General features: G+C 39.9%; 1 protein-coding gene across 5 annotated transcripts in view; it reads right to left on the bottom strand.

Annotated features, from left to right (window-relative positions):
- Positions 1-24131, bottom strand: part of UBE3A (ubiquitin protein ligase E3A) — a 52775-nt gene extending 28644 nt beyond the window's left edge. The window contains exons 1-6 of one of the 5 annotated variants that reach the window (XM_040054697.1): positions 24027-24131; positions 20204-20293; positions 14432-14499; positions 6730-6876; positions 6056-6178; positions 2628-2672 (exon numbers count right to left, since the gene is read on the bottom strand). In XM_040054697.1, the coding sequence (XP_039910631.1) occupies positions 2628-2672; positions 6056-6075 (65 nt within the window). In that variant the 5' untranslated portion in view covers positions 6076-6178; positions 6730-6876; positions 14432-14499; positions 20204-20293; positions 24027-24131. Of the gene's footprint in view, positions 1-2627; positions 2673-5334; positions 5417-6055; positions 6179-6729; positions 6877-14431; positions 14500-20203; positions 20294-24026 lie in introns of all 5 variants that reach the window. The other 4 variants (XM_040054702.1, XM_040054699.1, XM_040054698.2 and 1 more) reach the window with 4 other exon arrangements.
- Positions 24132-25472: the final 1341 nt, after the last annotated feature.

Raw genomic sequence — 25472 nt, 5'->3', positions numbered from 1 at the left:
GATGAACGCACAGAAAGCCGTATAAAGACAGCCATACCTTTGCCTTGATATGTGACACCATAAAATAGAGTGAAAACACATGAACAGATAAGAAGTTATTGCTAAACAATCAAGTTATGTAATTTAGTGCTAAGGAGATTTTAAGAAAGTTACACCCATCGAAGCTGAAAGTCAATGGAGATGCGTGACAGGAGCAGACAGAAGATGCTGACCTTAACAATTCTAAGACCTGAATGAATGCCAAAATAAAAAGACTCCTAACTTTGAGCTAGTACCAAGATGCTCATCACATGGAGACCCAGAATTTGAAAAGCCTGGGATAAGCAATACTTACACATGGAAGATTTAGCTGAGTAAGAATTTGAATATTTTCTTTACATTTATTTTCATTCACAAATGTGAAACATACATGACTATGCTCTTGGTATAAAGCTTTTCAACTCAAAACATGGAAATAAATAAAGCAATTATATCAGCCAACCAGAGCAAAACCAATCATCTATTGTGCAAACAAAAAACCACTTGCTTTAGTCCCTCCATTTACTAATGAATTTTAGGCACGTAAATAACACAGTAACTATTTCAGCAACACAGCAGGCTTGCAGGTCACAACTCTACCACTCAGCCTGCCATTCCACCTTGTGTGGCAAGAGCAGCTATGCAGCAGCATTGCAAAACTCTGTAACAGGTGTAGTACACATCACACTGTGATACAGCTTAAAAAACATAGTTTTGCAAATATACTGTATAACTACTCGTCAAATATGTGAAATCCTACAGTTTGACTGTCTCACATTTATTTTAGACAGCTAAAATTTATGAAGTCAGGGTCACTCTGATCACTGGTCTACATCGAAAAGAAAAAATACTCAGCTATAACACAGAAAAGCTTACTACTGTAAATTATTTTTTTATGTTTGGTTTTAAGGAAGATAAATCACACACACAAGAATCATCAAACTTCTAAAAGGAAAAAAGTTTTACTGCCTTTTTCTTCTGATTTAAGCTAGGTCCTTAAAGTCTTTCTTTCACACCAGTCTAGGTGAGTGCTGCTGATACATCTTTGCTTAAAATGCAAAAACCCAGTAATCTAACTGAAAACATCCAGAGTGGACTATAGCCAGGCTGCAGCCTTATTTCCTGTTTGGCTAGGCCAGGGAAACAAAAGGACACAACTCAACTTGCTGCAGGAACAATAAACTACAATGCAGCATGGGCCACTACTGGAGCAGGAATAAGAGACCATGGCAGGGCTTTTGCTCTGTGACCTCTAACACAGCAACATGCAGAGTCCACACAGCAACAGGCACAGTCACCTCTCAGGTTGGGATCCCTGCAACCTTCACTCCTAAGAAAGCAGCTGGACAGCACTTCTGTAGCAGATGGTATGAGTGAGAGAAAAGAAATCTGTCATACCAGGAGAATTTCTGGTATGTATACTGCAAGAAAAGGTTTCACTGCAGTGAATTGCTGATAACATCAGAAAAGCCCTCACTGTTTCCTCCTCCTCATTTTTTAGGTATGCAGTCCAATGTGAGGGGGCTCACTGCAGTTTTGCTCCTCCTTAAGTCAGGCAGCTACAGCAGAGAAGTCCTCGAGCAATTCCCACTGTCCCTAGCTATGTCTCTAGCTTGCAAAACATCCTGAAAATGGCATCCAGCTCAAGGCACATAAAATGCTAGACCATTTGGGGGGAAGGCGTGAAGGAGATAGTTTAAGGTCAGGGAAGAAGTTTGTAGCAGAAGAGAAATGAACCCAGATCCTTTGAAGCCTCAGACAGCACATCAACTGCTGGGCTACACTCCCTCTATTATTTTGGAACTCGTGCTGTAAGCCAGAACATCAGTTTGTGGTTTCCCCGTTTGAGTTCTATGACAGGACAGTTTGAATAGCTAAAAAAGAATCCTTGTTCGCTAACTCACAGAAAAATAAAGTCTCAAATAACTTTCTCTTTTTTTAAATGGTCCTCTAATTCCTGCAACCCCTCTGGATTTTAAATTGAAATGAATGTTTCAGCCCACCACAATCTTGATTTTCATTCTTCTTGGCTTCTAACCTAATGAAGACAGACAACAAAGGGTTCAGACCTGTCAGCAAGATGGTCTGTGAATACTGTTTAGTGAAAGAGAGCTAGTTTTCTGTTTCTAGAAGTAACTGGCATATAAATTCACTGAATTAAGCCACAATTTCTTTTTCTTAGTTCAACAATCCATCTGCCACAACAGATACCAGCAGGTACTGTGCCTTAGTACTGAAGTATCTTCAAACCCATGCAAGATGTTAGTGAACAGCAGGTAGAAATTACATCCCTAACTGTTAAGTCTGAATACAGGCCGTAAGATTTCTGACACTGTATTATGTCACCATCTACTGGTTCACGTTAAATTAAACCTCTGAACGTTCCCTACAACTCATTCACCCTCCAAAAAAACAAACAAACCCCCCCCCAGTTTTTCTGAAGGCTTAAAATTGCAAAAATTGCAAAATATTAATTTGAAATTTTCTAAGGTGATTTTAGAGTTCAACTCAGCTTTTGTCTTCTTTTTATTAAGCAGATGCATGAGTGAGTGTTACATTCAGAACATTTTTAATCAAGATAATCCAAACTCATCCACTCATTTACTTACATTCGGCTAGTTTCAATGTTCTCAGAGTGCGGTTCTCCTGGTGATCTGCAAAACCAGACAGAAAACCTTAAGCAATGCTTGTTCTTTTAAGTCATTACAATACGAAGTTATGAAACATGGAATGTGATGAGTGTATTATTGAGACTAAAAGTGTCAACTTTTTGGTACTTGCAGATTTAATTTATCAAACTCCAGAATACAGTTTATTACATAAAACATGATAGTATAATTAAGCCAAATTTCCCTAAGAAGGAGAGCACTTTTTCCCCACTGCTTATGCAACAGGAGCCATTAGGGAAGAGATCTGCTGGCAGTACTTCCGCATTCAGGCTGCATAGTGCTCCTGTTCTGGGCTAACTCTTCATAACCACTTCTGTAACCAAAATGTGTACTAAAGATTATCAGTGATCAACTGCAACCAAAAAATTCTCAACAGAGCTGGACTCTTAAAAAGTAGCAGCTCAGAAGCAGGGTCCAAAAGAATCTCAAAGTAAATCTCGCATCTCTCTCCACCTGAATTCATGGGGCTAATCTCACAGACAGCTTTCTTTTTTCTTCAATCCAGCCAAGAGGTCAGCCAGTAATATTCAGAATTAAGTGTTATTGCCTGGCACAACCAGCACCTGTGTTTAGCTTGGCAACCCCACTAACTTAACTTACAGAGTAGTTCAAGGGGTATAGCTCAGTATTAACTTAAAGCAGATTAAATTATAGTTATTTAGCTCCTCCTTATTCCCACCTTCCTTAAGACAGAACTGATTCAACTGTTAACTTTTTTTTAAGATAGTATATTTTTTTCTCTCTTTGAGCGACAACTTCCCCCCAGCCAGTGAGTTTGTAGCAGGACAAGCCAGAAAACAAGGCAGTACAAATGCAGCAATTTTGATTCCCATCATCTTAGGATGCCTTAAAATCAGCCCTTATGGAACTTTCATGTAGGTACAAACTTTGGTACAGCTGACCAGAACTGCCATGCTGGAAATACTGTGCAAGGAGTGGAAACTGAGCACAGTCATTACAGTACAACTCTGCAGCTTAGATGAACAAAAATGTCTTTCATGACAGCTCTAAAAAGAGAAGTGAGCTAAAATCTGCAAACAGAACTAACTTTGTAGGTTTCACCAGAATCTGCTGGGAGACTTCACTTAGGACTGCTAAGCAGATTTTCCTGTAACTTTACAAGGGGGAAAAAAAAATCTTTATTCTTCACAGGAATGCAATTTTTAAATTTCTCTATGTATTATATAACTATCTATGATATTCTAAATACTATTGGACATCTCCACATGTAGCCTGATACATTCCTTTTTTCCTGTTTCATGTTGCTATTTTACTGGATGGTCTCTCCTATTAAAGCTTGGACTGCTCTCCAAATTCTCCGCTAAAATTTTAGTTCCTTTTCTGGAATACCAGATCTTAACAACTTTTTGGATTCTACTAAACAGACCCAGTGCCTAGAAGGCATTGCTGGCAGACATCTTTTAATTCCTAGGCAAACTGGATACTGTGTGGTGACAGGTGATGCAGAACACAGGAAATTATTTGTTTGTATTTCATTAACTTATAAAATTTAACAGACACTAGGGACAGAATTCTGAACTTCCTATCCAACTAACTCTATACTTATGCTTAAAATGTAAATACCTTTTTAACTGGAAAATAGCATAAAACCTGCCCAATCTCAAAATTTGGCCTCCATTTATTACCTCCAAATTACGTTTCCCTTCATTAAATCCAGGACAGACAAGGCAGTTGCTGACAAAAATAATGCTCAGCAGCAAAACAAACAAAAATTTCCTTTTAACTCTGGTGACCAAAGCAAGCCTAAATGCTTAGCAAAAAGAATCTAATTTTTTCCCCCACTTATTCACTTGAACATGTAAGTGTTAGAAGCTGGAATAGCAGAAAGACACATGTTTATGCTCATACTGGTGAGCTCCTCTATTTAATTCCAGGACTTCAGAAAATGATATAAAATGTCTGGACATTTAAGGCTTTGCTCTCTTAATTCTAGTATTGGGACATACAACACATTGAAGCTTTGGAAAAAAGCAGTGCTTTTAGTTGCTATGAAAATGCAAGGGAAATAGTGGTTAGTAATTAAAAGAAAATATCAAGAATACTGATCACTGTAAGCTTTTAAAATAATCAGCAGTATGAAGAATTACAGAAAAAGAGTAGATTGGCATCTAAACTCTGCATGTAAAAAAAAGTAGCCTGGTTATCTGCAGTACAGATATGTAAACAGCTAGCAGTATATCCAAAATCTTTTCGTATCCTCATTATTTGTGAGAATATTATCAGGGCTGTAAAGAGACAATACAGTTCAGTATATGTTACTTGGGGAAAAAAAAAAAAAAAAAGGTGTGTCAATAAGATAAATAATATAAGAAAAAATACCATCTAGCTGGGTCAAAAAAGGTTTGGTCCTCTAAGGTAAGTGGTTCAGCAGAACACAGGGTGAAAATTCCTTCAGCTTATTGTTTTCTAAAACATGAGCAGACCTCCTGTAACTATGATTTGCAGAACTATTAATGGACATACAACTCGACTTTAAAAGGTTTCAAATGACAATGTAAGCATCTAATAAAATGAGCTTGGAATACTCAATAAAATGAAGTGGAAGATCAATCTAATTACAGGAATTGTACTTGTTTGCTGAGAAGCTATTTATTTTGCAATACCCAATTGTTTACAAACAAGATACCTTGTTATTTCCTGTGAGCAGGCAACAGTACTGAAAAACAACTATATAGTACGGCAAGACGTCCTTTCATCATGCTTAAAATCTGAAACAAGAGTTCTGTTCAGAGAAAATCTCAGAGCAAATGCTCTTAAAAATTTCAGCTTTGAATTCGATTGTAGATACCGATCACAAGACACCAACTAATCTGAATACAGCAGTATGAGCTTGCAAATGAAAATGGTGGCTCATTTCCAATAACACAGGGAACAACTTCTGCATTATAGAAGCCACTCCTTTTACTGCCACTGTACCCCTCCAGATGAGAAAAGTAATGGTATGCAAGCTTACACACACATTAACATCATCAAGCCTACCAGATAAATACTTCAAAACAAAAACTGAACACATACTTGGATAAGTATGCTAAACAATTTATACAGAAATTCAGAATGACAGTAAAAACTACCAGAGACTTTTAAGTGATAGTATTGTTCTTAAGAGGGATATCATGGAGCACCACAGTGCTTGTATTTTAAAAAGCAGGCAAGGACAAACTAAGCGAGCTTTGAAGTCACTGTTAGCAGGAGCGTAAGTCAACTTTGCCAGATGACTTATCTTAAACAAACAGTGTAACTTTAAGTTATTAATAAAACTAACTTCAAGCCATACAAATGAAATACCTTAAAATAAACATTATAGTAGAAAAACTCCTGAGAAACAACCTGATATGCTTTATGCTTACCTTTTACAAGCTGTGGCCATTCGGTGACATCAGGGTGATCACAATTTTGAGTCACTGATCAAAACCGAGTTGTCGCACAACCGAGTCCTGTATCACGCTGGGCTAAGCATAAGCTTAACAATTCTAAATAAGTAAAAAGTAACGTAGTTAAAAGTCCTTAAAAATTATTTTCAGCCAATTGTCTAAATAAAATTTAAAAAAAAAAAAAAAAAAAAGAAGAAAAATATTGATGCTAAGCATTGTTTTATCAGTGAGATTAAGCCTTACTTACATTAATTTTTTGCATGGCATTCTAACTTCCAGAGTAACTCACTACAGTACAATCAACCGGTAAACCAGTGGAAAACGCGCAATATCAAGACAGCAAGCATTCAAAGATCTGGAATCGTGTGCATAAACATGAACTCTAATTTCTAACTATAATAAAATTCTGGTAGATGCTTTGCTGCTACAACTCGGTTAACATTGTTTCTTAGCAAGGCTCTGCTACCAAGGGAACAACAAATAACCTGAACTTGGTTATGTGCCTCTCCCCAAAAAGAAGTAAGCTATAGCTATGTAAAAGTTTCAGAGGAGCAACCTTTGCTATCTATGGCTAATCTTTAAGGTTCTTTGCTTCATTTATATCATGTCTCCTCTCTCCTCTCCCTTAAATTTTCAAAAGTATATTTTACCTGTCAATTGTTTCCCGTGATCTGGCTCCACTGGTATAAATTGAAGGGTTGGTCCTTTACTTTGTCACGCAGGTGGCAGCCAATGATCACTCAGCAATACTCGTGCCCAGAGCGCCCTGGGACCACCCCAGCTGATTACTTCCATGGCTGAAAAGGAACCAGTTAGTCTCTTACCTACTGCTATTATCTACTCTAAACCAAAGTTAATGGATAAAATATTTCCAAACATAATCCTTCAACACTCAATCCATCCCATTCTCTCTCCCCCCCAAGCTCCTAAGTGTGCTGGAGAAAGCCAGAAAAGAAAAAAGGCCTCTGAAGGAGAATCAGATGACAAACAGCATTTGCTTTCTCCTAATATAAAGTTTTCATAAAAATTGCAATGTTAATACTGTATTTAGTAAATAAAAAGTCATCTTACTTTCTCTTAAGAGCAGCAGCTATGAAGACAGACCTCTGTATAGTATCCTGAGAATTTTACTCCTGTGGTAACCCAGATGAAACCCCACATTTGCAGGTTGCCATGCAGCAAAAGCTTCACACAGAATGAAGGTGCACAAAGCTATTGAGGGCACAACTGCAGCTCTCTGCAACACTTGCAGACATAACAATCTGGTGCAAATACTAAGAGAGCACATCAGACAGCTTTAAATATTTAGTAAAAACCTTTTATTTCTTTACTGCACCTTCTTTTGTGCTTCAGTCCAACCTATTACAACAATATTGCAGTAAGATCTTAGCATGGCTCATGATTTTCTACAGTCTGTCAGAAAAGCTGCCCAGGTTTGCCAGTCTACTACAAGGTGTCATTCTGGCACAAACTCTGCACAGAAAAAGAATTGTCTTAGTTTCAGAATGATGCTTATTAGTTTTATCATTCATTGAGATATGTAAAGTTTCATCTGATGATTTTAACATCAGTAATATTTGAGTGTTCTCATCATAACACAAGTGCAGTTGACACAAGGAAAGTAAAAAAGATGCAGGCTACGAAAAAATCTCCAAAACAAAACAGAGGTTCTCCAGTACTTATGTTTCATAGGTGTAAATTGTCAAAGTTTAACTGAGTCAATGCCAGGAACACAGAACAACGATTAAAAGTCAGTTGGAAAGGTTCCTCATTTGTCAACATTACGGAACAGGGTAAAGATTTTCCATTTAATGTTTGCTGGCCATCGGCTGTACAGAAAGGCAACACCCAAGATGCTGATGCAAAACTAAGAAGCTGTAAAACACTGTTCTGCTTATGACATTCTGATTGAGACCTGAAAACATCCACTTTCAGGCAAGCCTTGGTTTTGAGGAAACATGCCGATTCTAACGCTGGTTCTAGCACTTTGCCCAAGTAACTTTTAGTACACTGGTCAGAGGACAGTGGTATCATTTCTAAATCCTCATTGGTAGGGAAACCTGCATTCTGTCAGACTACTGGAAGTATCAGCTCGTGTTCTGGAGCATGCCTGACCAGTGACTCCCTACCTAGACTTAGTCCTATATCACCCAGACTATTGACAAAAGCTTATTACAGTAGTCTTCTATTCAAATGGAAGCATGCTGGAACACCAGGCTGCCATCAACCTTAGTAAAACAAAGTTTTCCTGAGGCTGTTTCATATGGGAGAAGTCATGACCACAAATGACAACAGTGAAGGAGCACATGAAGTGCTGGTGCTGGATTCAAACACCACCAGATTTTGGAATGTTAAGAAATACATATTAAGTTGGCAGCTCCACAGTCATAATCAAGACAAGTTCATGCCAAGCCCTGATACAGATCCAACTCTGTTAGTCTGATTTACCACACCACTGAACATAGTATCTATAGCAGTTCTGTGATGGGAGGCAGTGTCTGAACTGTCAGAAATCTCACTGAGCTGAAGTTAACTCATCTAAGTTTTGTCGTGAAATTTGTATCTACAAACTGAATTTGTCATGGGTCAGAGCTCTGAGTCAGGTAGTTCCAGCATTTTTGATTTGTTGCACAGTACCTTAAAACTAGACTAGCTGTACTGCGGTCTAAAACTCTCGTGCTTTTTTTCATCAAAAAACCTTAATGAGTAATTTTTCTCTTTTATCAGCTTCTCATCCTACCTTCCCCACCTATCCTTGCTGCTACTCCTGTGGGACAGAATATGATTGGCAAGGATTCCCTAACACAGATGAAAGAATTAATTTTTCTAAAACCTTACTCATTCATGCATTGGCAGAGTAGTGGCTGCTGACAAAGAGACCAGCATGTTGAAACACAGATGGATGGTGAAGGAGACTGCCATCAAAGACCTGTTCTGAATGTGTTTCATTTCAACTGCTTGATACAAACACAGCACAAAACCCCCCAACCTGGTTAAGGAAGTCAACAGACACTACTTGATTAGGAAAGAAAAACCGCACTGATGAATACACTAAGATCTTGGAAAATAGTATTATGAATTGTGAATTGGTCTAACCAACTGGTTTTTCTGTTACAGGACTTTCTCTACAAAAAACCTCCCCTGTTTGTAACTTAGCTTATAGGAGACAGAAACAGCAGCCCTGGAGCAGATATTTATTCATATTACTCAAACAAATTTCCCTGGTCCTCACTGTTCTGATCAGCACAGCTTACAGTTTAGGCTTTTACAGACACACTGAGCAGCTGAAGGTATCAAAGGAAGTTTGTGCCTGTGGAGTATATCCAAGAAACCCAAGATGTTTGCCAGGCTCTTTGGGACTGGCGCAGGCTCCAGTACAGACACACCTCTGTCTGCCTAGTGACTATTTATTACAGGTAGAATCAACTAGGGCTGCAACAACCCCTACTACAGTTAGCACGACAATAAACAAGGATCCACGTCTTCAAACCATGTATCTGAAGAACTTTGCTACTTGAACTAGCCCTCATCAAAAAAGAATGGGATAAATAATGTTTATGCAGTAATTTGGAACAACATCTATTTCTCCAAGATGGCACAGGGGAATAATTTCTTAAAAGAAAAAAAGATGTTCCTATCAACTCAAGGAGTTAAACAATAAATGACAGAACAAGAGGTCAGAAAGCACGTTCAGATGCATCAAAAGGGGCTAAAAGCAACTTTGTTGCATAGTTTGATGAAAGACCTAGGCATATCTCCCTAAACCTTGAACGTCTATAAGCATGAGGTAAGAAGTCGTCCCCTGCTTCAACATACAGAACCTAAAGCCACACCCTGGAGATTGTAAGTACTTATTTTTCAGCAACAACAACAACAAAAAGGCAAATAACTTTCAGGTACCAATCACTTATTTGTTACTTATATGGATTCCCTAAACCTACTACTAACCCTGGGTTATTTGATGGCCACCTTCTGTGAGAGCAATACAATCTGGCAGCTGACACACAGTATCTGAGGTCAAGGAAGATCCCCTAGAGGATGAACACTTTTCTTGTTTAAAATGTAACTTCAGATTGACTTATTGAAATAGCGACACTTGTGAGAAATGGCACTTGTAAGAATTTAGGTTTCCTTTACAAAGGAATTTTAAGTATCTACCCAAATAATCTTTGATCCAAATTTAAGATTCTCTTTTTGATCTGTGATGAAAATACAGGTGATTCACTGTACAAGGAAGTACCATGATCTACTTTACCTTTCAGTACCAGAATTTGAGTTGCTTAATTAAATATAACTATCTCTCTCAAGAATGTACCACTAAAAACAGCTTTTGAAGGTCTTCTAAGAGTCCCTTTGAATGCACCAAGAATGAATTTTATGCATTTCCAGAATGACTTTTCAGTACCACAATGAAACAACCATCTATACAGTAAGAAACTGACCCCTAATAGGTGAGTTGGCCTTTTATAACTTAAGATTGAATCAAATGTCCTGAAGAGTATTTACCATCTCCTAAATTCAATCTTAACTGTCATACGTAGAAGAAAGAAAATAATGTAATAGGCATGTTTGAGTGTGTATTTCTTCATGAAGGTGGAAGTACAAATGACTTTTCTCACCTGTATGCTACTTCCAAAGCACAAAACAAAAAGCTAAGTTTTCTTCATCTAATTAGTAAGCAAAATTATTACTGATTCTACAGTAAAATAAAACAGCCACTAATGCAACCTGATCATATAAATCCCAATGCAGCCAAAAAAAGCCCCAACCAAACAGTAATAAGGCCTCAATGTGATTTTTTTCACACTTCCAAGCAATTCAAGTAGTAACAACAAATGCAAAATCGTATTAGTTAGAAAACCAAAAGAACTGGGTTCTATCCTGAAAAATGCCAACCTAAAGTGACTAAAGCAGTCACAACTGATGCACAAATGCACACACGGTCTCATGTACTACAAAAAGAATGACAGATATGACTCATGAGGGGTCCCTGGAAGAGTGTCTGGTCATCTGCATAAAGTACTTCACACATCTTCCAAACTTAAACCCAGTTCTCCAATTATTCAATATTCTTTAAAAGTGTTCCAAAAGTAGCAGAAAAGAGCCACAAAGGCAGCATGAAGACAGAAGAAAATGCCTTGTGATTAGACAATGAAAAGAGTCCAAAGTTAATCAAGCCTATCAGTAAAGATCCTGGAAGAAACTAAGTCTTCTCATAGCACAAAAAGAATACATAAAGATCTTCCAACTGAAAGAATGCATATAAAATCTCCATGAATAGAAACTGAAGGCCAACAAATTCAAATCAGAGCAGGAACACAAGCATGCAGGATAATGAGAACAATTAACGCTTGAAAAAATTATTTGGGATGGGAATCTGAATTTGCTACTATCTTCAAAATAAAGTCAGTGATACTCTGGAATTTACATTTCAGTAAAAACGCAATTTACTGAATTGCATAAAGGCAGAATTTTGTGCATCTCAATACAAAGAGATCAAACCTACATTTACATAAAAGCTCCATCCTATAATATCTGTACACTTACTTTGCCTTGATGTCAGTACTCTCCACTGTATTGATTTTGTCAGGCATAGAGTTAATTTTCTTCGTATTAGCTAGTGTGAGGCTGTATTTTGGATTTGTGTTAACACAGGGGTGTTTTTGTTATTGCTGAGCAGTGCTTTCATAGATTCAAGGCCTTTTCTGCTCTTCACCCCACCAGGGAGGAAGCTGGAGGTGCACGCAGAGGGTGGAGGGTTCACAGCTGGGACAGCTGACCCCAGCTGACCATAGAGACATTACGTATTATATGGCATCATGCTCAGCGTATAAAGCCGGGGGAAGAAGGAAAAATGGCAATGTTTGGAGTTATGGCATTTGTCTTCCCAAGCCACTGTTACCTACATGATGGAGCCCTGCTTTTCTGGAGATGACAGAGTATGAGCCTGTTCATGGGAAGTGGTGAATAAATTCTTTGTTCTGCTTTGCTTGCGTGTGTAGCTTTTGCTCTACCTATTAAATTATCTTTATCTCAACCCATGAGTTTTCTCACTTTTAGTCCTCCGATTCTCTCTCACATCCCACTGTGTGGGTAGGTGAGAGAGTGGCTGTTTGGTGTTTAGTTGCCAGCTGGGGTTAAACTGTGATATCCATAAATCACAGAGTAACAGAAAAATATCTAATGTTTGCTCCCATTCTCTCCCCTCATGCCAAAGCTAGAGGCCTGCATGTTATTCCCATTTTCTACAACGGCCCGTACAACTTTGGACTCTAAATTTTGCCTTCAACATCTGGTTTTGGTTTAATATTTCAGTGAGATGATATACATATTCTGTTAACCTCTGTAAAAGCAGGAAAGATCCAAATTTATCTTTAGCTTCTGTGTTTTACACTTAGACCACAGCTGACTTTTTTTCCTTCCATTACATACACCCCCCTCTGATTTTTGCAGCAGAACCATGTTTCTATTTCAGTTATACCTGTTACCTCAGGCTCCCTCCAAAATGATACACAGTCATGAACAAAAAGCCCCTTCTACACCAGCAGGAGAAACTAAATTACCTATTTAAATGTCTTTAAGTAACTCTCCTTCTATTGGCTACTCATCATGTTAAGTTATTTGGCAGTCAGGTAAGTTTTACAGCTTCGCTTCAGCTTTACTACTTAAACTTTTATTCCGCCTGTCCTTTTGCTTATGCTCTCTTTTGATTTCTTTTGCCACCCATCTCTCATGCTGCCTTCCATTTAAAGCATCTTCCTGTTCACCAAGCTCTTCAGCATGTTTGTTTAAATATAACTGATATTAAAACCAAGCAACCATGCTATTCTCTAGCACGACATTCAGCTTTTCTGATGTTCCATTAGTATTTATTACTCACAATTTTGGGGGGATTAGAGGGGATTTCTTCATCAATTTATGAAGCACATACCATTACAAAGACTCTATGCATACATACAGTGGCAAGCAGTTAAACATCCAGAAGAAAAGCAGCCAGCAGGAATAATGGCAATAAAGAAATAATGGCTTAGGTTTGAAGAAGAGCCATCATACACAGAACTGGTATTCACACTGGAGAGCAAGAAGCAGGTGGGTGGTCCCAGTGGTGCTGTGGGTGCAAAAATGAATATACACTACCTGCCAGATGCCTACTACAGTAAAGGACCAATCTATACAATTCTCTCAGGAACATCTGGATTGTGATAATGTAACATTATAGCTTTTTGAGAGACTTACAATTTTTAATTAGTACACACTACAGGTAAAGTTTCAGCTTAGAATAAACAGTTTTGGTAGAGCCTGTCTATAGCTTCCTACGAACGAGAACTAAAAAAGACATCAAACAACTCTTCTGCAAATTTGAGATTTCTAAACTTTAAAAATATTTCTAATTTAATTATCTTGAAAAGAAAAATCCAGACATAAACCCATGGCACAGGAAACTCGGATTAGCTGTTACTTAGCTCTTCCCCACAATTTAAGTGGTTAAAACAGGAAGTACACACATGGCTTAGAAACTGTTATTGAAGTAACTACATACAATCTTGTATATGCATTAACAGACCTATTTATATGGCAAAAAATTAACTTAGTTGTTGTTTTTCTGAATGTAGTGATGCTAAAAGTTTTAAAAAAATTTTATGTACCAAGTTACAGAACTACAGAACTTAAAGGGACACTATAAAGTGGTGCAGCAATACCAGGTATTACCAGAGAACTACACCAGAATTAAGTTAGGAAATGGCAATTAAAGTAACTACAAGTTCGAGTTCCAACCCTGCCACAGTACACGTACATATTTTTAAGTTGGCTGGACATTTAAAAGCCTAGACAAAAAAGAGATACCATATGCCATGTGTTTATGTTAACACTTCTAATAAGGATTATATTTCTGTATTTCCCAGCATTCCTGTTTGTAAACTTGACTTACATTGATTGCATAAATTTTCTGCAAGTTCTGAACCTATTTTTCAAGTCATATCCTCACTGTAAATATGTTCAGTAGTGAATTTAAAAAACCCATACAGCTTTCAGAAACACACCAGTTCTTATCCACTCCATGGAGAAACAAATGGATGGTAGCAGCATGATGATGAGGTTGCTAAATCAAAAGGGAATTCATCATTGTTATATCATCAGTATTTATCTTACCCCAGAAAAATGAAGTAAGTCCGTTTTCTAGAGAATTATGACTAAGTAATAGATATCATAGTTAAAAAAAGGGAAAAATTAATGTGTGCTTCTTCCTGAATTAATTTTCAACCTTTTTTTATATCTTAGCAAAGAAAAGTATAATTATTTGCTATTACAATTATTAGCATACAAACAATGTAAGTGGAAACATAAACATACCATATCTCTCCAGAGCTGCAGAATCTTGCTCTTTCAAATCCTAAAATGGACTTCTACAGTTCTTGTACCTATAATGCAAAACATTACAATTCAGTTCTTGCACTATGCTCCATACCAACACAAAACTCAAAACAACTTCAAGACAATACATTCAGAAGTGCCTATTTAATTAGTCACAAATCTGCAACTAAAGGCAACACAGAACCAAAGAATATGTCAAGTGAGAAGGGACCTAACAAGGATCATCATACCCAACTCTGCACTCCTCACAGAACTACCTAAAACTAAACCATATAAAACTAAATCACACTTCTCATAAAAAAACACAACAGAAAATGATTGTTACATTAGATAAACTACAAAAGCATGAAATTTATGCACATAATGTTCCCTGTTCTTTCCTCTGTAATGATGCAACAGTTTTACAATTCCATTCATCCAGTTCATTAAAAATACCAATTTCCTTTCTCCTTCCCACCCCTTAATTTGTCCTTTTTTTTATTTCTTTTTTCCCCCCCTTTTTTTTAAGAACTGGCATTTATAATAAGAAAAAAAATAAACACTCAAAAGAAGTCACAGACAGAACCAAATCTTTGTTCTGGATGCATAAAATTGCTGGAGTTCAGGATGCTTTTCTATAAATTCATTTTCAGAAAAGTCATAATTAACAAGGGACTAAAACATACTTGAAATATTTTCAACAAACACCTAAAAGCACAACCAGCTTCAAGAGAAAAGACATGGGCTGTAGATTCCCCATCACTGGAGGTGTTAAAAACCAAGCTGGATGAGGCTCTCAGTAACTTGGTCTAGTGAAAAGTGTCCCTGCCCATGGAGGAGGTTTGTAACTATATTTTTCTTTAAGGTTCCCCTACCAACCCAAACCATTCCCTGATTCTACGAAATCTACTAATTACTTTCCAAAAAAGTTAGTAATTTGGCACAGAATATCACATTTTCAATACTGTGAAGATTTAATACATAATTTCTTGGCTTAAAACTCTATTAAGAACAAACAAATCCAACACAGCTGATTTAGGCTGATCTCCAATACAGATCAGAGTTCCCACATAGGAAACCCCGATCTGGTTACCTTAATAGTACATTCAGTTTTATTTTAAAAGATGTCAAACCAGCAAGAAATCATTTTGTGTCAGGGGCCAAATTCTGTATCAGGGAACTGAAACGAGTGATCCTGGACCAGTTTTACCAGTAAAGCTCTAAGCACTAACAATGTGAGCACACTTTTTTGTATTAAAAAAAAAATTAGTTATGTATTAGTTATACAAGTTTTGTGAAAAAAGACTGCTATTTCAACAAACAATTCTACTAATTATGTAGCTTTCTGTACAGTTCAGATTACTGTGTTAATGATATGCAACTATATACAATAAAACTTTGCTACCATTCAGAAAAAAAAGAAGAAAAATTTATCTGAACAACATGAGAATGATTTTCCTGTTTGCAAGTAGCACTTCCACTCCACATCCACAGCAAAAATCCAAAATACCTTATATTCTACTAAAGAATAATTCTTCATTCACAGCAGTGCCATCAGACAAACTCAGTAAAAAGTACTCTGACAAATGCAACCAGTATTTTCACATCTTGTGTTGCAGGACTTTCAGATTCAATGGATACATTTGTTCCTGTACCGACATGGAGCAGTGTCATCTGAATAAAATTCTCTCATTCTCCTCTAAGATACAAAAGCACAACTTTTCAGTGTGCACAGAGTAGAAGGACAGCACCAAATACAGCATGAAAAAGTACTGCAAATACATCTACCAGGGATCTTATGATTATTGCCCGACAATAGAGACAAAAAAAAAAGAAAACAAACAAAAACACAAAAAAGGTTGCCAACAGAACTGAAGCTACGGAGTAGCACAGGACCATACAACTGATAGAGGAAACAAGACCACAATGGAGATGTATACAGGTTACTTGCATAATAACACACAGCAACAGAACAGTTGCAAATCCAACAACAGGAATCTGAAGTTCCTGGACTTCAAGTTCTTCTCCTTCAGTCTCTCCCCATCAGCTACCTCTAAGGCAGAACAGAGTTCAGCAGTCTACTAAGTCTAAAGTCTACATTTGCTCAAATGCTACATGACAACACAAAAGGAAATAAGGCTCTGTAATGCTCATCTAAAAGGAATGAAAATGATTTCATGAAGTCACATGTACTTCAACATTCACCTTCAGTATACTTAATTAGCACTAAGCCACATCTGGCTAAAACAATGCAAATGACAATGTGACTAAAAGCTTGGCCAACCTTATTGCTTCCACTCCACATTAAAAAAAAAAAAAAAAATCTTGATTGATCACATGACCAGAGCCAAAAAAGCTCCTTATTTACAACCATGTTGCACATTTTCAACAAGAAAAGGAGACTTCAAGGCACACAATTATACTAACACAGAGTAAAGCACTGAATTGACCACACTGTAGCATACAGAATTACAAAATATATAAGAAATTAATTATAAATTACAAAAAAATATTTTGCAACTCTGATGTTTGGCTTAATAAGAGATATCATGAAATCACCTCTGTCAGGTGCTTAGATTATGTTTTCCACTTGTGGTTTTGGGTTATTGTGTTTGTCTGGTTTTATCCAATAACTGTAATACAACAGAAAAAGAAGAAAAAACTCTGAGAATATGACCCTAAAGAAATAATACCAAATATTATAAATTTTCTGACACAACTTCAAATACTGAAGTTCAATTAAGAATAATTTTCTTCCACAACTAACTTGCTTAACAGTGAACAAAAATCACATTAGCCAAGTAAAAAACAAGTATTCACAAACATCCTTCTTTCAATCAGATATTCAGGTTATAGGAATTATGCAAATGGAGTATTTTTAACAACCTTACTATGGAAAGGACTCAATCTTTACAAGCAAGAAATACCAGGATTTCACAGAAGTGATCCACTCTCTCAGGAGCTCCCTTGTCCTTGAAATCTGATGGGATTTGCAGGCTGTGTGGACTCTTTAAGTATGCATTTCTATTGGCTACAATAAGCAAGTCTTGCTACACCAGCTGAAACTCAATGTGTTGCTGCTCAGCCAGTGTACACTAGTATACCTTGGACCTTCTAAAAATAAACCTGGGTGTACACTCATAGTAAAACGCAATATTCATCAGCAAGACTTTGGACATGAGACTTCACTATGAAAAAAACAAGCAATCATTATCTGAATATAACTATAAAATAAGAAAAATGAAAAATTGTATTGGAACCAGAAATTCTGAGGTTATAAGACCTCTTCAGTATTATCTAGCTTTTCGTAAGTTTTTGATTTAAGAAAATGCCAAATACCACATTGTAAAATAAATATTTTGTAAAATATTTAAAGCATTAGTTAGTTCAAACATACAATGAACCATAATGCAAAAGCAAAACTTGTCCACAACTACGGTAGCCTTTCTTGAAGTATTTTGACCTATGTCCCATTTGGGAAGTTCAGTTCCTTTAAGAGCCACTCCACCACCCGCTATCAACCCAAGCCTGCTGAACTGCAGCTGCTCCAGCCTGGGTCCCAGGGAGCATACCAGAGCAGGAGTACACAAGCAGTGCCAGAGTCTGGCTGCCTGGACAAGCCTGGCATCTCTCAGTGCCTTGCAAGCTTGGCAACACAAGATAGATCACTCTTGTGCCTCCCCTTCACACAGCACCTAAGGGTAAGGAGGGGGCATCTGCCATCCTGATCTCCTCATTTCATCTATTTCTTTGGTGTAATGATTATCAAGGAAGTATTATAAAGTCCTAGAAGCAGTCTGCCAAAGGAAGCGAAGAGCATGGTCTTCTCTATGGAGAGATGAACTAGCTTCACACCTAGAACTCTAGCTTGGTCAGAAGTCCTGTCACAGTCCTCCCACAACACCAGAATGAAATGCAAACTGTGCGGACTAATCATTGCCAGACCATTACGCAACAACCACCAAACCCAAATAGACCTTCTGTAATTTTCTGTTTGTGATTCTACTGATGAACAGGCCACCAAGATGAAATTTCCTTTGGGTTTCAAACCACTCTTTAGTTTTTGATACTTAAATTTTGTCTTTAGTTGTTTAGGTCACAGCTTTGACATTCTGTCACATGAGGAAGGAATGCGAAGGCACATAGAGGACAGGAAGATTTGAGACAGCCAGCATGGCTTCACCAAGGGCAAGTCCTGCTGGACCAACCTAGTGATCTCCTGTGACAGTGACTGTATCACTGGACAAGGGAACAGCTACTGATGTCATCTGTTTGGACTTCTGTAAGGCCTTTGGTCCTCCACAACACCCTTCACCCTAAATTGCAGATATAATGGATGGACTCTCTGGTAGATGAGGAATTGGTTGGATGGTTGCATACAGAGAGTAGTGGGCAATGGCGTAATGTTCAGATGGACATCAATGACAAGAGGTGTCCCGCAGGAGTCCATACTGAGGCCCTACTGTTTAGTAGCTTCATCAATGACAGACAGTGGGAATAAATGTACCCTCAGGAAATCTGCAAACAATACCAAGCTGTGTGGTGTGGCTGATATGCCTGAGGAATGGAATGCCATCAAGGGGGACCTGGACAAGACTGAGAAGTGAGCTCATCGGAATCTCATCCAATGAGGCCAAGTGCAAGGTCCTGAACTGGGGTTGGGACAACCCCTGGTATCAGTACTGGGCTGGGGCATGAGGGAATTGGCAGCAGAAGTAATTACAGAAGAACTTGAAGATCCTGGTTGTTGGAAGGCCAGCCTTGTCCCAGCAATGTGTGTTTGCAGTCCAGAACATATCCTTGGCTGCATCAAGAGCAGCATGGCCAGCAGGCCAAGGGAGACCAACCAGTCTGCCCTTCTACTCCTCTGAGACCCCACCTGGAGTGCTGCATCCAGATCTGGAGTCCTCAGCACATGACAGACACAGACCCATTGGAGCAAGTCCAGAGGAGGGCCACCAAAATGATCAGCGGGCTGGAGCAGCTCTCTTATAAAGAAAGGCTGAAAGAGTTTGCATTGTTCAGCCTGGAGAACAGCCTGTTTGTTTTTGTTTAATATTGAAGAGGAGCTTACAAGACAGAGAAGGACAAACTTTCTACAAGGGCCTGCTATGACAAGACATAATGGCTTTTAACTAAAAAAAAAATGTAGATTAAGACTAGATGTAAGAAAGTAATTTTTTACAATGAGGGTGGTAAAACACTGGAACAGATTGCCCAGGGGTAGGAGATGCCCCATCCCTGGAAATATACACAGTCAAGCTGGACGGGGCTCTGAGCAACCTATCTATTTGAAAATGTCCCTGCTTATTGCAGAAGAATTTGGACTAGATGACATTTAAAGGTCCCTTCCAACTCAAACTATTCAAAGTCTATGGAAAAAAAAAAATAAAGTAATGCACTCCATATCAAGCAGTCAAGTGGTACATCAGTTCAAATTGTCCTATACCCACCACCACTGTAATACACCTCTGAGTGACAGTCCCACTTCTGTCATACTACATAAGATAAACATGATACTCCAAAGTAAATTATGTTAGTAAACAGAGCATGTTTTTAAAGTTATTTGAATGGATGCAAACAGTAGTGCTTTTCAATGAAAAGTACTGGGACAGCTACATACTGTGAATGCCCTTTTCAAGCCACCAGATTAAAAAGAAAAATAAATTCTAAGTTCTGCTTTGCTAACTAGAAGTTTCTCTTAAAAAACATATATACCTCTGTTCTAAGGAAATGCAAGTAGCTTCAAAAGAAGCCCATTACCCCTCTTACCTAAGACAGTGAAGTGAGGGTCCAGAAGGAAGCCTCCCATTTAGTTCCACTCAGCTGAACAACTGCAGCTTCTCCTAATTCTTCACCACTCTGTAAAACATGGGTAAAGAACCTTGCAGGACGGTAATGGAAAGAGTATTGGTAAAGACAGACTTCCACCCCCTTCCTTCATTTAGCAGTTTGCATACTACAGGGAAGCAGGCTCAACCTCTTAAAGTAAGTAAGAAGTAGTTAATGCTTCCTTTAAGAGATTCATTCATGAGTATTTGTTAGACGCAACTATGATAATACTTAATTTATAATGTGATTTTGCACCCAGCAAGTTATTTTGTCAATAAGCTCTATCCCTCCTAACCACAGAAAGGTGAAGCTATTCAAAAATAGCATTTTAAAGTGCTATTTAGTCAGATGTCACTGCCAAACCTGAATCCTGGATCTCAGCATTATTTGATTTTCATATTCTTCCTATGAAGTTATTTTCCTGAAGAAATGTGTCACCAGCTGGTGTAGTTAATGAAGTGGTGCTTCACTGCAAAATGTTACCTTTAGACTGTGTTTACTGACTTTCTGCTAACCAACCAGATATGTTACACACATTACTATTACTATGAACCAGCTTTTTTTTCAAACTTTTACTCATGGGCAACACAGCCTTATGAGGCCATCAGGCACTGCCTGTTAATATAAGAAGTTAAAGTAGTAAATGTTAAGGTCAAAGTATTTAAAGTGATAAAATTCACTTCAAACATGAGATTTGCTCACTGCTGTTGTCTCTGGGAACCACCTATTTAGCACAGCTTACAGAACTTCTGTGAGGGGGTAATGTTTTTTTAGAAAGTAAACAACATACTCTAGACTTTTGCGTAACAGACCCTGATAGCAAATGTATTACTCGCCTTCTTCCAGGTACAAATCAGAATTTGATTAGTGACAGAAAACCTCTTAACGCTGCTTCTCTAAAAAATTCACAGCTACCTTAAATACACTGGATACTTCAGAAAAATTGAAAACACGCCTCCTTTGTTTAAAAATCAATATCAATTCATTAATTAGAGTAAAGACTTGGCTCACGCTACCAGAAAGCAAGATTGATGCTGGAAAGGAGATCTATGCCTACATACTGTATGAATTCTGTTCCCTTTTCCCTCAATTGCATGTTCTGTTTTCAAGAATTAGTGACTTTTATCTTCAGGTGTATGAGTACACTGGTGTGGGGAGGGAGAAAGACATTTCCTGCATTCAAAAAGAGATGAATCCTCTCTGGACGTTCACTAAGTAAACTAAAACTAAGAGGGAGCTAAAAAATCTTTCCTGCGCAGTAAAAATTAGGATGATGCATGTTTACAAAAATATGAAAAGTGAATTAATTCCACAGTAAGTCTAATATCATGTACTATGTTATTTATTGTTTATAGAATATGTTATATGTTAAAACACGTTCACAATTAAACATGATTATAACTTAAAACTCAACTCAAAGGTATTTCCACCCCCATTATTTATCTTGTTAAGCAGAACCTGGGAATTCCAAAAACTAGTGAAGAATATGTCAACAAAGGACATAATCATTATGAAATAAGCATGATTTATACTGTATGTGCTGTGTCCTGGTGGTACACAAGACATTTTATACTATAGAAAGAGAAGTTAAATGATATGAAGAAGAACGTGGTTTATTTTCTCAAGTTGATTAAAACAATCAGGGATAATTTCCAGGTGCTCTAACAGACTCCAACAGGCTGAGAACATCCCTAGACGTATTCAGCATATACAGACAGTTTTCAATTCCATTCACAAAAGAATCATCGTTCCCATGTTTTTAAACAGCAGCAGCAATTAAAAAAAAAAGTATCAAACCCACACAACTTCAGAGCTCTGAAGAGGACTTGGACTGAGAAATCTAGGCTTTAAAACACTGCTTACTGTTCAAACCTGACTTTTTTTACAAAGCCACAGAACCATACCCTGAAATAAAGCCTAACAAATCAAACATTCATTTTGGTATCTAGCTTGCTGCTTTTATTTCTATATTCTTGGGAGATGCTCAGGACACTCCAATGAGGAGAAATTGCCAACACCTCTAATAAACAAAATGAACTTAGTTCCAGCAGGAAAGATGCTACATTAAATAGCAAACACTTAAAAGTAGAATGGAAGGTATTTGTTAAAGAGAGATGAAGCATTAATAGTGTACAGTAATATTGTACAGAAATAATTTCAATTAAAAGTATTAGCTCTGTAAATATAAGCAGTAGACTGGGTTTTCTTTCACTATTTTTTCTGTACTGAGTTGACAGAATGATATTGCAGTACGAACTATATCTGTTTTGAAAGACAAACATGATCGTTTTCTCTGCATATCCATATCAATTTAGCAATATAAATTTCATACTTATCAATTCAACACACTTAATTAAACTGAGTTTTGCCATATTTTCAAATTTCTAAAAGGTACCTTCAACTGTTTCCACAATGAAAGGGCACAGCTATTCAGAGCCAACATCTAAACCAAGCAGTTTGTGAGAACTGTAAGCACATTTTCCAACAGTTTTCATTCTTATCAAATAGTACACCTCTCACTATCTCCATCATTTCCCTCTCCCCCCATCATAAGTGTCCAACAACACACTATAACTCAGAGTGAGGCTTTTTTCTTAACAGGGAATCTCTCTTAACTGGATGCTATTTGCATGAATTAGGAACTTAATCTTATCTTTTAGACCTCTCCCTTTAAAACCAGCCAGCTAGCCAAAAAAAAAAAAAAAAAAAAAAAAAAAAAAAAAAAAAAGGAGAGAAAGAAGATAAATCAACATTACAATCATGCAGATCTTACTTTGTTAAGAAATAAAAGCTAAACACAGGTACAATTTTCCACTGAGAAACTTTCTGTTAGACAGTCAAGAAGCATGGTAAAACCAATCTGAGAAGCTGATTTCTCACAGGGCTTCAGGTTTGCAAGACTCCTACTGAAGCAGGTAAGTTTCCATACAGACAGAGGGACCACCCCTTAAAAGTGATGTGTAGGACAATCGCTTAGTTCCAGAATTAGATCAACACATTACACAGAAGGAAACATAAACAAGTATTGCCATTAACTGGAGAAAAAAGGAATAACTACGAGTCTATAAATTACGGGTTCTTGTCATTAAAGGAGAACTGTGAAACGTTTTGTTTCTTAAGTAGCAGTAACTTCTGACTGACCACAGCACATCATCTTAGACATCTGATTTACAAATCAACAATGAACTGTAACACCCCTTAACAGAAATACTGTAGGTATGCTTAAAAACTGAAGCCCAGAAAGTCCTGCATTCAGAAGCGATAGATCACATGCATCGGCAAGGCAGCCTGCTCACAGGTTCAGATCCAACTCTTCAGACTGGACAGAAGGCAACACAAGCAAGTCATAAGATCCACTTTGTCAAACAGGCCTCGGCCACTAGTTAAGAGACCCCCGCAATACTTCCCACTCCGGCAGCCGGCAGCGCCGACGGCACCGAGCCACCGAGCCGTCCCATGCCCGCAGCAGCTCCGAAGAGCAGTCACCAAACCGGGAAACTGAAGCAGGGGCAGGCTGGGTTCACCCAAGGTCGCCCAGCGAGCCCGGTCTCCCCGGGTGTACGGGAGAAGCTCGGAGTCACCCGCCCGCCCGGCCTTCTCGGGGCAGCCCCGCACCCATGTGTGTCACGGAGCGGAAGGAGAGGACCCTCGGGGCTGCCGCCTTCCCCTCCCCGGCGCGGAGGTGGCAGGGCCGCCTCCCTCCCCTTCAGGGCCAGCGTCAGCGCCATCCCCGCTCCCGGCCCTGCGCAGCGCCCACACCGACCTGGGCACCTCGGCTGCTGCTCCCGGGCGCTCCCGCCGCCACTGCCGCCAGGGCTCATGCGGGGGCCGCGCCGCACTCGGGGCCGGGCCGCGGGCGAGGAGGAGGCGCCGCCGCTGCTGCTGCTGCCGGTGCCGCCGGAGCCGCGGCCTGGCGGGGCGGAGAAGGATAGGCGGGCGGACGAGCCAGGCCAGGCGGGCGCGTCCCCTCCTCCTGGTTCTGTGTCGGCCGGGCCGTGCTCAGCGCGAGTCCCGCACCTCCATCTTGGGACAACGCGGATGTCGGCGCGGCGCAGGCTCGGGGTGCGCGGGGGGGGGGGGCGCGCGGGAAGGAGGGAGAGAGAGAAGGAGGGAGGACCGGCCGTGTCCCGGCGTGCAGCGCGGGCGGGGGCGAGGCGAGGCGGCGGCGCGCTACCCACCGCGGGCAACCATAGAGAGCTGCCGGGCCGCGCCTTCCGGCCGTGTGCACTCGCGGCGGCGCCCGGCGGAAGAGCGGAGCAGAAGCGGCGCTTGCGCGCCCGTGCGCGCGAGGCGGAGGCCGCCATCTTGGAAGAGGGCAGCGCGGAGGCCGCGGGGCGGGGGCGCCGCCTGGCCGGGCGCGCGGGGCGGGGTGGGGCTCGGGGCTGCGCGTGCGCTCGCGCAGGGAACGGGGGCCGACCCGCTGGAGGGGCGGTGCGAGGGAACGGCGGAGCGAGTGTTGGGTACGTGTGTATATACTCGTACAATATACGTATGTACGCGCACACACATGCACCTACATATACGTATATATAGACATATACAAATATAAACACATGGGTGCACACGCACACACGTACTGACCCACACACAGAGGCACACACAGCCCTGGAGGCCGGCGGACAGCTCAGGGACTAGTGGCGCAGCATGGGCCCACCGGTGCTGTGGGCAAGGAGAGCGTCCGCCACCACCTCTGAGTCCCTCGGCAGGTCCCCAGCAGAGTCCAGCCTGTCCAGCAGGATCCCTGGCAGCCCGCCCAGGGTTTATCGGGTTTAATCTGGGCAGAGAGCCATGGCCAGCTGGCAGAAGGGAGCAAAGGAAGGGGAGCGGCCGGTGACCTCTGGAGGGGAGCTCCTGCTGGAGCCATGTGTCAGCCGTGCCAGCCCTGCCCAGCCCTGCCGTGTCTGCCCCCTCCCAGGCAAGGGAGGAGAGGACGGAGAGACCGAGAGCTGGGTGACCCGTAGGTGGGAAAGCATGGGGGCAGCGTTGCTGTCCTAGCCTGGTGCGCCAGCTACCACCGTGTAAATGTAGGACATCAAATGCCTGGTGTTGTTCAAACCTAGCACCCTGGGGGGCACGGAGGGCAGAGCTGGCTGGTGGGGCTGGAAGGGTGGGGGACTGGGATCCGGGGATGCAGCCCGAAGGGTGGGCTACCAACCCTCTGGTCTTGTGCAGCCGTGCGTGACACCTGGCTCTCTCCTCTGCCCCATGC

Source organism: Hirundo rustica, chromosome 2, assembly GCF_015227805.2.
Source record: "Hirundo rustica isolate bHirRus1 chromosome 2, bHirRus1.pri.v3, whole genome shotgun sequence".
Lineage (NCBI taxonomy): Eukaryota > Metazoa > Chordata > Aves > Passeriformes > Hirundinidae > Hirundo > Hirundo rustica.
This window is presented reverse-complemented; position numbering and strand designations above follow the sequence as displayed.